At 64.1% G+C, this 13,077-nt stretch overlaps 1 protein-coding gene across 1 annotated transcript; it reads right to left on the bottom strand.

The window, feature by feature from the left end:
- Window positions 1-1,785: 1,785 nt before the first annotated feature.
- Window positions 1,786-4,402, bottom strand: LOC117096284. Its single transcript, XM_033233519.1, has 2 exons — window positions 4,167-4,402; window positions 1,786-4,018 (listed from the first exon to the last, which is right to left on the bottom strand). Exon 2 carries the CDS (start codon window positions 2,926-2,928, stop codon window positions 1,882-1,884), a length of 1,047 nt encoding a protein of 348 aa, XP_033089410.1. The 5' UTR covers window positions 2,929-4,018; window positions 4,167-4,402; the 3' UTR covers window positions 1,786-1,881.
- Between the last annotated feature and the right edge of the window lie 8,675 nt (window positions 4,403-13,077).

Genomic DNA, 13,077 nt, shown 5'->3' with positions numbered 1-13,077 from the left:
GGACCCAGCCACCAGGCATGTGAGGAAGGTCAGGTTTTCTCTGCGGATAAGGATCCCACCTTTGGGACCATCGGAGGTCACACCACCCAGAAGGGAGAAAGTGAATGCCGGCCGAGGGCTTCCTGGAGGAGGGGACCCCGGGGAGCAACACTCCAGCCAGCTAGATGCACGGGGATGGCATGTATGCACAGGGGTGTGAGTGCCGGCGTGCATTTAGCACCAGGGGAGGGAGGCCCAGACTCACAGCCTTGCCAAGCTAGACACCCTTAGCCCTGGCAGCAGCCCTGGTGGGCGGGCTTCTGGCAGTCTGAGAATCCAGGCCTGGCTGGTAGAGACAGACATTTCCACTTCAAGACCCACCAGGATCCCCCACCTGCCAGTCACCCAGGCCACGGCTGGCCACCAGACCCCCTGCTGGAACTGCGTGTCCTGAGTGTCGGCCGAAAGGGATGGGGACGCTCCCGCTCGTCCTCAGTTGCACTCCCGCCCCCACTGCCCCTCTGGGAAGCCCCTGGCGTCTAACATCCTGTCCAGCCAAAGACTTGCCAAGCCCAGGCCCGGGCCTGGTCACCCCCAGCAGGGTAACCACAGGATGGCCAGGCCTCGGCCCCCCAGAGCTGCCTCCCTGAACCCTGTCCTGGCCTGGGAGGACTGGTTCTTACACTGCTGGGCCTGGGGACCAAGTCTGTGGGCAGAAGGGGCCCTCCAATGCCCAGGGCAGGCCTGGGGTTATCCAGGCCTCCCGGGTCCCTCTTCCTCCTAGACCTGGCCTTGGTCTGAGCACCTGTTCTCTCCATGCAGGTACCTGGGCCTCTGACATCCCCACTGGTGGAGGAGGTGTTGGGTGGCCCGGGGTTGCCAGCACACCAGGTGGTAAACTCTGCCCCGGACCTCAGGCTACAGTGCCAGGCACCCAGAGTGCCAGGAGCCCACCACAGCCACAGTGACAGCCAGGCCATGCATCTCGGAGTGCGCTTGTGCCAGCACAGAGCTCCTGACCCCATGATGCCCTGGGGGGTTGGGCCCGAAAAAAAGTGTCACTGCTCACAGGTCCCCCAGAAAACTCCGCTCCTCTGGGGCCAGAGACGCTATGAGAAGTGGCCTTTTATTATATAAAACTGTTTTATGCAGAATTTAAGACTCTCACGTGACCCTTCAGATGAAACCACAGCCCCAAACAGCTCCCTGATTTTAGCCTTGTAGGAGACCCTGGGGCGGAGGGAAATTGCTGAACCAGACCTGGATTCCAGACCCACCAGGAGGTCATAAATGTGTGTTGTTTTAAACCACTAAAATCTGGGGTCGTCTGTGACACAGCAAAGCAACAGGTCACCATCATGGTGTTGAAGGTGGGGCCAGCTGGGCTTGCTGGCTGACTCTAGGGCACTGGAAGATGCCCGAGTGTTGACCTGAGCCCCTGGCAGGTGCGGCTGGCAGCACCGGGACAGGGACAATGAAGGCTGCAAGTTAAGAACTCTGTGCTGGGGCCGGACGCTGGCTCACGCCTGTAATCCCAGCACTGTGAGAGACTGAGGCTGACGAATCATCTGAGGTCAGGTTTGAGTTCAGCCTGCCCAACATGGTGAAACCCCGTCTCTACCAAAAATACAAAAATTAGCCAGGCATTGTGGTGGACGCCTGTAATCCCAGCTACTCAGAAGGCTGAGGTAGGAGAATCACTTGAACCCAGGAGGCGGAGGTTACAGTGAGCCAAGATCATACCACTGCACTCCAGCCTGGGCGACAGAGTGAGATTCTGTCTCAAAAAAAAAAAAGAATTTGGATAAATGTGTGTTATCCAACAACTTTGGATAACAGAAAACACCATGACAAGTTGACAAATGGATTACAGAAAAAAGAATGAGCTTCGTCCGTTAGCACCTATAATGTCTTTTCATCCTGTATTTTGAACAACGAACCCTGAATTCTCATGTGTGCTGGGCTCTGCAAATCATGTGGCTGCTCCCAGCAGTCAGGAAAGAGAGTGGGACTCAGGGGAGGAGGCAGGACGAGCTGAGACCCAGGCCGCCTGTCCCTACCCTGTCCAGGACAGCGTTCCAGCCTCCCCGTCTGCTCAGAATCCGCCCTGACCTGCCCCACACCCCTGCAGGCCCACAGGGGAGGGCAGAATTCGAGGGGACCAGTGCATAGGGACCTGGGGGTGCTGGCACTGAGGTCTCTGGGCCTGGGATACTGACTTTCCTGGAGCCCTGAGCTGGGCCAGGACGAGGTCTTCCCATCAGACCTGCCTCTGGCTGAGGGACTGGCCTGTCTCACAGATGAAAATACATTCTGAGGCCCAAAGGGGTCCCAGACTCTGACTTCGTGGCCCAGAGCCAGGCTCTCCCCATAACCAGCAGGCTTCTTTACCCACACGCCACTGTCCACCCAAGTCCCGCAGGCAGGGACCCTTGGTTTTGGGTGGCCCTGAGCTTGGGATTTGTGGCTGGCTGTGTCACCCCTCGGAGCCAGTCCTGCACACCCGCAGGCCCACACACGTACGCACTTGCACACAGCCACAGATGACACAGGCACCAGCTTCCTGGGAATCCATTTGTCATGCAAATGCCCCTCCCGGGGCCCCTCGCTTCCCCAGAGCTGTGTCTGTCCAGGGTGGGGCCCAGGCCCGTGGGATCCTGCAGTTTCCTGGCCACAGCTATTGACAACTGATGGATGTCTCTCGAAAGAGGGCCTAGATCCACGTCCAGGCTGGCCTGGGGCCCGATCCCTGCCCAGCACAGGGGTTGCAGCCTCGAGGCCCAGTCTGGCCACTGCTGAGTCCACTGGGAGCCAAGTGTGGCTTCGTTCCCTCGTGGCTTCTGGAGCACCAGTGGGGTGGGGGGCCAAGCCTGTTTCCCCCTTTGGCTGCCTCCAAAGCAAGAGGGAGTGACTCTCAGCTCCATGCCCACCGACAGGCCCAGGCTCCATTCCTGCTACAGCCCCGCTACGGCCCCCCAGCCCTTGGAGCTGAGCTTGTGAGAGCTGTCCCCTACAGGGTGGGCTCCAGAGGCAGAGCTCTGAGCCTGCTCCCCGCCCACCCAGAGTCCAACTGGGGCAGACCCAGGCATCCAGGCTGGCAGGGTGAGCCTGTGCCCGGTTGGGCGGGCCCCCTGTGCTGGGGGTGGTCAGGCTCCGGGCCTAAGTGCTGCCAGGGGACAGGTGGCCAGGCTCTGGGACGCTGGCTGAGGAACAGACGCTCCCTCCTGTTCTCCGGGGCCAGTGGACCCTGGGGCAGCCCCCATGCCTGCTGTCCTGTCCCCACACAGCCTGTGGGGCAGGCTCCAGGCACACATGGGGACCACAGGGGCAGGTGGTCCAGACAGTTCTCAAGGCAAAGCTGGGAACACTGTTCTGTCCCTCTGGAGTCCATCCTGGTGAGGGGGTTCCGGAGCCCTCCGTGGCCACCTCACAGGACTGGGCACCGGGCACTTCATGAGGTTGTCCATTTGGCCACAGCAGCCCTGCTGATGGAAGCCAGCCCTGGGCCCACTGCAGCCGAGCCGCCCAGGGGCCTCAGTACCCAGAGCTTCCCCCAACGACCATCTCCTGCCCAGCCAGGCCCCAGACCCAGGGCAGCCTGCAGGACTCCTGGCCTCCTCTCCTGCCACCTGAGTGTCTGTCTTGCGTCTGTCCCACCCCTGCCCACAGGCAGCCGCAGCCCTGGACGGGCCTCAGCCCTGGGCTTTCTCAGGGCATCTGGGTTGGGGCGGGCAGGGCTACACTCTGGGGGTTCCCGTGGTCCCCTAGAGGGTGGGCTCAGTGGCATCAGCTGCCAGAGAGGCTGGCCGGCCCTCATGGCTCTTGACAGTGTATGCAAGAGTTTGCCTGGCGTGGTGGGGGGTTTGCCCGGCGTGGTGGGGGCTGTTGCTGGCCAGGAACTTCCTTGCCATCGTCTTTCTCAGTGTCTGTCTCCCCTGGGTTCTCTGGATCCTGTCAAGCCTGTATGCTGAGGGTATGCTGTCACCAGGTGGCAAGATGTCTCAGGCACTCCTTCAGGGTGAGCAGTCAGCTCCTGCGGCTGCCAGGGCAGAGGTGCGGAGAGGAGGGAGCAGCTGCTGGTGCTGGAACCCACAGCAAACCCCCAGCCCTCCCACCCTGCCCTCGACGCACCCCCGATGGCCTGGTGGAGCACCCCACCAGCCCAGGAAGAGGGCTCCCTTCCTCACCTGCCCAGGTCCCTGGGGGAGGGGCCGTCCCTGTCCCCGCTGTCCCCCAGCCCTGGCTAGGGCTGTCCTCAGCACAGGTGGGGAAGGCAGGCCCCCACCACCCTCTCAGGGCCACAGGCCTGGGGCAGGCCAGAGGCTGGGTGAGGAGCCCTGGCAGGGCCCACTTGCAGCTCTCACTGGCACCCCAGAGAGACTCCGCACCTAGGAAGCGCCTTGGCAGGGACCACGGCCAAGCCCTGCCCGCCTGGCCTCTGCCCCAACCCAGGCGTCCTGAGAAAGCCCAGGGCTGAGGCCCGTCCAGGGCTGCAGCTGCCTGTGGGTAGGGGTGGGGCAGACGCAGGACAGGCACTCAGGGGGTGGGAGTGGAGGCCCAGAGTACTGCAGGCTGCCCTGTGCCTGGGGCCTGGCTGGGCAGGAGAGGTGTCGCCAGCAGGGCTGGGCAGAGTGAGCCACTCTCCCCCGTGGGGCTCCCTGGGTGGACTTGGTGTGGCGGTCAAGGGGGTGGCCAGGGCACTAGTGCCACACCCAGGCCACAGCAGGGACAGCTCCACACGGAGGCCCATGGGCACTGGAACCCTTGGGCGTGTGCCCCGGCCTTGCAGCCACCCTCCCGGCTGGCCCCGCGCCACGGCCGCGTCCCAGGACACGGTGTGCAGCCGGGAACAGGGCGTGTATTTGCTCAGGGTGCCCAGGAGCTGTGGCCTGCAGGACAAGGGCCCATTGTGTGCCCAGTTGCCCCATGCCCGCGCCTGTTTACGCCCCTCGAACCCCGTCCACACGGCTCCCCACACACGACACCCTCTGCCAACCCTGCTACCCGACCCTCTTGGCCTGTGCCCCCACCCTGCTCCTCCACCATCACTCCTGCCTGCGCCCCCCGCAGCCAGCCCCCACCATGTTTCCTCACTTCCTTACCCTGACACCCCCCCACCCACCAGGACCCAGGTTCTTAGAGCAGAGGATCAGATTTCCGGCATCGCTGCCTGGGCCCCATAAATGTGGGATCTGGGCCTCGCTCATGGGTCTCTCTGCACTTAGTGGGCAGATCAGTGGCCCCTGCTCCTGGAGCAGAGCCCCCTCAACCGGCGGGGACACAGGCTTCCCCACTGGAGGGGCCTGGGGAGAGGTCCTTGGCTGGAGACGGTGGGAGGGGGGCATCAGAAACTCCCCAGGCAGGTCTGGTATGCTGGGGGCAGCCCAGGCCCAGGGCTGGGACCCTCTGCAGTGTGGGTCTCGCAGTGTCCCCCCGCTGGCCAGAGGTGAGCCCTCAGGTGCGGAGGACACAGCCCATGAGAGCCGCACCTGCCTGAGGGCCCGGCTGTCGGACTGTCCACTCTAGAGGGGCTCAGGGGAGGCTCCAACACCAAGGGAACTGGACCTTCTGCCTCTGTGGAGGATGCAGGCCCTGAGGTCCGCCAGACAAGTCCGGCACAGCCACTGCAGGGCCTCACGCCAGGCATATCCCTCCCACCCTGCAGTAGCACGGGGGGATTGGGGTCAACATTGACCACGAGGAAGCACAGAGGGGTGGGGGGATATGGGGAACAAGGGTGGATAGCGGGGGAGGGGGTGGGCATGGGGCCTGGGCCAGACTGTGTTATGGGGGAGCCGATGGGGGTGATGGGGCCTGGGCCGGGCTGTGTTTGGGGGTGTTGGTCCTGGCTGTGTTATACGGCGGTGGGGGGTTGTGGGGCCTGAGCGGGGCTGTGTTTGAGGGGAACAGAGGGGTGTGGGGCCTGGGCCGGGCTATGTTTGGGGTGCAGGGGGATGTGGGCCTGGGCCGGGCTGTGTTGTTGGGGGTACACTGGCCGATGAGGCAATTCTCTACCCAGCTAAGCGAGTAACTAGAAGGACTGGGCCCAGCCGCCTGCTGGAGCTGCCGGGGGTCAGGGGGCAGCCACCCTGTCAGGCCTGCTTCATGGCAACACGGAGGGTTTGCAGTAGCTTCTCCCAGGCCCTGTGGGCTGAGGGCCGATGAGTCCAGGGCAGAGCAGGACAGGCAGGCTGGGGGCCCTAACAGCCAGAAGGGTCCCTTGCGAGGCCAGGCAGGGGCCGCTGCCTTTCCGCAGTCCATCCTCCCACTCAGCCACATTTGGGGGTCTCCACTGACCGGGCTCCGCCCTCCTCCCACTCCCCACCCCAGCCACACAGGGGCCTTAGGCGGGATGGCAGCGTCTGGCTCGCAAATGAGGAACCAAGGCTGGAGGTTACCGGGACGGGAGTGGGGAGGGTGGTAGGGGCTGAGGAAGGGCGTGGGGAGGCTAGAGGGGACTGAGAACGGGGGCTTGGAGTCTGGGAGGCTGAGGCCATGGGCAGGGAGCTGGGGGGCTGAGGATGGGGGAAGGGAGCTGGGAGGCTGGATGACTGAGGACGGGGGCGGGGAGGCTGAGGGGCTGAGGACAGCTTCCTGGCAGGCCTGGCTGCGTGGGCCCCTCCTCGGGCCAAGGGCCGGCCAGGCAGAACCAGCCTGACCAGGTGCTGCGTGTGAGCCTGCGTCTGTCTGCGCCCTGTCACGTGTGCTGTGGACTGCAGCCAGGAGCAGCTGTGTGCGTCATAGCAGTGCCCTGTGGCAGGAGGTTGGGTGGGGCCCACCGGCTCGAGGCCCACCTGCCTGGCCTGGGCCCGAGCAGGTACCAGCAGCCAAGACTTCAGGGCTGGGTCCCAGGGGAGGGCAGAGCCAGGGCCCAGGGAGAGCCCCTCCACCTGTCTTCACAGGCCAGGATGCAGAGAGGGGTATCTGGGCACCAAGTGGAGGCTGAGAGAGGTGGGGAGGTCACCAGGCCCCATCAGGAGGCCAAATTTGGCCTGGGGCCTGGCCCTGGGTGGGCTAAGACTCAACTCCATACCTCCCACCCCCTGGCTGTGCCACCAACCTCAGCCCAAGGGTAGCTGACCAGTGCCCTCCACAGCCCTGAAACCCCAGGGCAGGGCCAGTTGGAAGGGTCACCAGCTCCCATACACCTGTGGCTGGCTCCTGGCCAGGTCTCACTGAAGGGATCCATGCCCAGGCAGGCTGCTGAGTTGCCTCTGCTGGGAGCCAGGTGGGACCCAGGTGGGATTTCAGGACCACAGGCCTTCAACTGAGGCCCGCGTGCCCCCGCTCAGCCCAGCCCATCTCCCTTCCACCCACATCCTTTCAAGACTCAGCTCCTCCCGGTGCCCTAGGCCTGGCCAGTGGCAATGCTGGGGTGTGACCACGAGGCCCATTTCACAGCTAGGAAGGTGGGCTCAGAGTGGAGGCCCTACCAGGCCACAGACTCCAATGAGGTGCCTCTGATCTTGGGGCTAAGTCAGTGAACAGGAAAGAGAGGCCGCCCGACTGAGACGTAAGGAGCACCTGGGCCCAGAGAGTCAGCAACCGCAGCCCTCACTCCTGTCATTGGGAGGCCCGGCCCTGGCAGAGCTGACACAGAAGGGTGGGTTGCAGGCTGAGCTGGTTCTGTAGGGCCCAAGCCAGGCCTGGCACCCACAACCCTGAGGAACGGGTCCTGCTGGGGCCCCAACCACCCCTGACACCTGGTCGAGGCAGGGCGGTGGGGACAGGAGGGAGCTCTGGGCCTCCGAAGGGGCCAGGGCGCTGGATGGGGAATTTCCTGGAGGTGGAGGAGTCAGGCAAGAGTAAAAGTGCAGAATTCTTTCCATTCTTTGCATTTCTCTGAGATGACTCTGCAGAGTGTGTTGCCTGGAGGACCCGCGTGGGGTGTGTGTGTGTGTGTGTGTGTGTGTGCACGTGCGGTGTGTGTGCACTTGTATATGGTTGTATGTGTGCGTGTGTGTGTGCAGCCTGGCCCTGGTGCCTCACCCCCGCTTTCTCCCTGGGCGCGGCCCCGCTGTGCTAGCCACTTGGCCCCCACAGGTCTGCACTGGTGAACCCTCATGGTCCCTCATGGAGCCCAGGGAAGGTAAGGAGGATCTGGATGGCGCCCAGATGCCTGCAAGGGAGAGCTCCACTCAAGGGGTCTGTGAGGCCCTGCCCCAGCCCCGACGAGATTCAGATGCCCCACGGTGGGATGTGGGGACAGGCAGGTGACGTCCTGGGTCTCAGGCTCCCCATCTGGACAATGGACACGCGTGAGCAAGACCCTGAGGCCCTGTCCCTCAGCCGCCCCAGGCAGAGCCGCAGTGCCCTCCTCCTGAGGGCTGAGAGGCCGCAGCACCCAGTGGGAGGAGGGGGCTGGGCACAGTGGGGTTGGCCCCAGAGTGGAGGGAAAAAGCCACGGGAGCTGCAGCCCTCAGCGAGGGAGTGGTGTGAACATGCCTTTGGGGGCGCCTGCCTGGCACGTGTGGCTGGCTGCATGTGCACATGCCCCCACGCTCACCTAGGAACAGGTGTGCACACAAACGCTTGCTCCCTGGGCCCTGACCTAGGCTGACCTGCCGCTGGGACTGCCTGGACACCCTCCAGCCCAGACTGAGTCCTTCTCAGCTCCTCGGCCCTGGGCCACACACAGCACTGCCGTCGGCTTGGGATGCAGCCAAAAGCGGACAGGGTGTTCAGGATGAGCTGAGCAGGCCCTGGGGCCTCCGCATGTCAGAGGCCACTCGGCTTCTGGGTACCTGCCCTCCCTTCCCCCTTCCTCCCCCCTCCCCCTCCCCCAAATGTCACTTCCCAGGAATAGGGAAGTGGGCCTGAGGCTGGAAAACAACTTGGCCACTTCTTCTGAACATCACGCTCTGCCCAGGCTACTTCACGACCCCAGGTCAGGGGGGTCTGGGGGCACCCTGGACAGAGGTGGGGACAGGGCAGGGCCCCTGCCTGCCAGGCCTCAGCGGGTCCCTCTGGACTCTCGCAGCCTAGACCCAGGGGCAGTCCTGGGATCCGCCTCCTTCAGCCACTCTGGCGCTCCTGTCCCCACAACATGGTGAAGCAGGAAGGGCCTGGGAGGGCACAGCTCATGGGGGTTCCAGGAAGCAGCAGTGGGGCCGGGAAGGGCTGGCAGGCCGGGTCACCGCAGGCCCTGGACATTGACATGGACACACCCACAGGTGCCCCTTCCTGGGTCCAGGAGCCCCGTCCTCTGCTCCTGCTGCATCCTGGGGTCGAAATGCCCCCGGGGCCTCTTAGTGGCCACCCAGGCTGGCCCTGGGGACACTCCTAGGAACAGACCCAGGTCCTTCTGGCAAAGACTGCAGGAGGAGAGTGTGGAAAGTCCCCGCAGAGCCACACAGGCACAGCCTGGAGGACGTCGCTTCCTGGGGCTCGCCCGGCTGACTTGTCTCCAGTCCTGGCCCAGTGTCATGTCCAGGTGGTGGCTGCCAGGATCCGGCCCCTGAGCACAGCCCAGGGGCCACTCCCAGCCGCCTGGAAAGGAAGAGACAGGCTTGCACGGGTGCCGTCCTTGTCTTTTCTCCACGAGCAGAACTTTGGGCCACGTAGGTCCTTTCTCAGAACCACTGACTGCCCCCGACAAACCCAGGTGTGGGAGACTTTCTCCCCTCCCCCAGGCCCATTTCTGAGCCATTTGAAGAGGACATCCCAAGGGCCTGGGGTGCCCACTTGCCAGCTCCAAGCTGTGTGGATTCTGCCTGAGACTGGTAAGGACGGGCCAGACGGAGCCCGGCCTGACGCTGTCACCTGTCCTGCCCTGCTCTGTCCAAGCCCGAGCTGTCTGCAGGCAGAGCTCAAGCTCTGGCAGCAACACTCCAGTCTGAGTGCCCAGCTGGCCCAGCTGCCCTTCACAGGCCTGACCTGCCCCCAAGTCCCTGTGCCTGGGAAGGCGGCTGCCCCCTCTGACAGGAGTGGGGATCCAGGAGCCCTGGAGGTGCGTGCGTGTCTGGGGTGGTGATGGCGTTCTGAGTCCATGCTCTGAAGGAATGTTTGCTGGGATCAGGCCCTCTGGGGGGTCCCAGCCCCTGGGACTCCATCTGCAGCTCCGGCTCCTCATGGCTGGACACTGGCTGGAGCAGCCCTTGGCCCATCCTTGGAAGCTTCAGAAACTCTCCCAGGAAAATGTTCTCCCTGCTGCAGGTCCTGGGCTTCAGGCTCCTCAAAGCCCCCTGGGTGGCTCCAAACTGTGCAAGCCTGACTGGGGACCCATGGCGCCTTGTGGCTCCAGCCTGGCTCTGGGTGGGACAGAGGACGCCACTCTCACCTCTGCACATTCTGAGACCCCTCAACGCCCTCCTGACCTCCTCCAGGGAGCCCCTGGGTGAGACCCACTGGGGAGCCGGACTCGGTTTGTGTGTGAGCCTGCAGCGGCTGCACAGACACCCTGGAGGAGGGCCAGACCCGGCTTCTGGCTCCTGGGGAACCCCCACCACCACCTCTCCTAAGTCTCCTCCTCATCAGAATGCTGGGGGCCAGAGCCAAGAGGCTGGGGCCTGTCCTGTCTGGGCACCAGGCAGAGGCCACCCAACTCCCTGAACCCTCCAAGGTCCTCAGCCTGGGCCTAGAGGCTGAGCCCTCGCAATGGGGTCAGATGTGAGCTGTTGAGGGCAACTCTGCCTCCCCAGCCCGGTGTGGACCAGGCCAGGAAAGGAGGAGCAAGGTGGGGCCCCCATGACCAGCTGTGACTCTTGGGCCTGCAGGATTTCAGCATGGAGCAGGCAGAACTGCCATGTGGTACGCTGGGCCCTGCCCGGCCACCTCCTCCCAGAAGCCTCCTCCCAGGGCTCTGAAACCACAGGCTCCTCTACCGGGCGCCCACTGTGTGCTGTGGGATGTGCTCCTCGGTACAATGTCATCAGATGCTCCGCACAGCTTCCACGAGCCTCTCCAAAAAGCAGGAGACTCAGCCTGGTAGAGCCTGGGGATGTGTCTGTGACTCTGGGCTGGGTCAGCAAAAGAGCAGGGACCCAGGCCGGGGTCCCAGGATGGCCCCAAAGGGCCACCAGGGAAGGGACTGCAGGGTCAAAGGCCAAGAGGTATGAGGTGGGCAGGGCTGTGGTCCAGGCCGAAGGCCATGGTGGCCTGTCCCTGGTCACAGGTCAGAGGTCCCAGGTGAGGAGGGGGCCCTGCACGCCTGCTCTGGTCCCGGGCCCAGGCCTGGGCCACACAGGCCACGCAGCTCTGGCTCGGCTCAGGCTGAGCCATGGTCTGGGAGGTGGCAAGGCCACAGCGCTCCAGGTTAGCGGATCCAGTGAGGCTGGTGTGCTGAAGCCATGGTTCTCGCCATCACTGCAGCTCCCAGGCAGCCAACAGAGGCAGCCCCCTCCAGCCAGGTCTCAGCGTCTGCTCCACCCAGGACAGGATTGAGGCTAGGATGCTCCCACAGCATCTTCTGCGTTTGTGCAGGACTCTTTCTGCAGAGTCCAAGCAACGGATGCCAGACGGCCATGCTCACTGGGGGCCCAGGCCCCAGGTGGCTTGTGGAATATAAATGGTCTGTGCTGGTAGCAGGTGGGGGTAACCTGGTGGGAACAGCAGCCTCTCCAACACAGCCCAGGCGTCAGCTGAGGGGTAAAACTGGGGTCCTCCAGGCAGGGACAGAGGCTGGAAAAGGCAGCCACAGCAGCTGGGCTGGAGTTCGTGCAGGCTGCCCACCACCGGCTCCCAATGACTGGGCGCCACGCTCCACCCCAGGCCCAACCCTGGGATGCCTTTGGTGAAATGTTGCAAAATCCTGGCACAGCTCTGCTGGCTCCTGTCTGCAGCGGGTGAGAGGCTGTGACAACCGAGAGTGGAGGCCAGAGGGGAAAGCACCTCTCCCCAAGCATTGCCTGCCCCCGCCACCGCCCTGGGAGCACCCAGTCTTGGCTGCTGCAGCCTGTGTGGGCTGGAAGATGGGGTGCAGCAGGTGCCTAGCCCAAGCTGGGTACAGCTGGGGGAGTCCGGTCTGCGGGGAGATGATGCAGAGCTCCAGCCCAGGGCCTGGGGCAGCTATGCTGGGACACTGACTCTGGGTGGCAGCAGGTGCTGCTGGGGGCCAGGTCCATGGGCTGGGGAGGGCGACCTGTACCCTGGTGGCCCAGGGGAGCCACAGAGGGTCCAAGGCAGGACCGTGAGGGGCTCACAGTAGGAAAAAGACCAGGGTGGCCAAGGGGGCTCTCACTGGGGCCTGGGATGAGGGTGGGAGTGGGCGGGTGGATCGGCCGGAGGAAGGTTTGGGAATGGGATAGGCCTCGGTAAGGGCTTGGGGGCAGGTGAGAGGACGCCCTCTCCTCAGACATGGCCTGGGTTAGAAGGGGCATCAGATACAGGCAGGACAAGGCCGGGCGACCCTGTGGGGACAGGCAGGGGCAACTGGAAAGAGGCTGATTAAGGAGGCCTTGGTCATTGGCTTGGAGACTGGCGGTGGACAGGATCCCCAGGGAAGGAGGGAAGAGGGGCGTGACGCGCCGGCGGGAGGCAGGGCAGTGGGGACACAGCCTGGGGGAGTGGGAATGGGGGTGCCCATGGAGCAGGAACCCTGTTCACATTCCCCTTTGTGATGCCCCAGGTTTGAGGGGGTGTCTGTGTGAGTCTGTGTGTGCGTTTTTGTGAGTCAGTGCACTGAGCAGTGTCAGCATGCACGCATGTGTGGGACACTGCAAGTGGCCCCGGCCACCTTCCATCCCACTCCTCATCCTCCCGAATCCAGGCAGGCCAGCCTAGCTCAGGTCACCATGGCAAGAGCACGACCCTCCCGCCAGTAGGCCAGGGCACCTGGGGGCACTCGCCGTGTCCACAGCAGAGTAGGGCCGGCTGTTTCCAGGTCAAGCAGTAGGAATGGGATGGCTCAGGGGCTGGGCTGGGAACTGGGGTGTGCAGACTCTCTGACAAGCTCTGCTCCACTCCCCTGTCCCTGCCCTGGGAAACACCTGCTCCAAGGATAGGCAGAGGCTCCGGCCCTGGGGCAAGGCTGCCCCTCTCAGCAGGATGGCCCAAGGGAAGCAGGTGCCCATGCCATGCTGGCCTGAGCTTCAGGTGGGGCAGGGGTGTGGGAGGGCACAGGAAGGGGTCGGGCCAGGCCCTCTGCAGTCAGTACCCAGG

This window comes from Trachypithecus francoisi, unplaced genomic scaffold (assembly GCF_009764315.1).
Source record: "Trachypithecus francoisi isolate TF-2019V2 unplaced genomic scaffold, Tfra_2.0 Lachesis_group14, whole genome shotgun sequence".
Taxonomy (NCBI): Eukaryota; Metazoa; Chordata; class Mammalia; order Primates; family Cercopithecidae; genus Trachypithecus; species Trachypithecus francoisi.
Note: the sequence above shows the minus strand (reverse complement) of the source record. Positions and strands in the feature narration are given on the sequence as shown.

Excerpts from the sequence above, each read along its gene's own strand:
- LOC117096284 (XM_033233519.1), bottom strand. The coding sequence starts at position 2,928 with ATGGAGCCTGGGCCTGTCGGTGGGCATGGAGCTGAGAGTCACTCCCTC.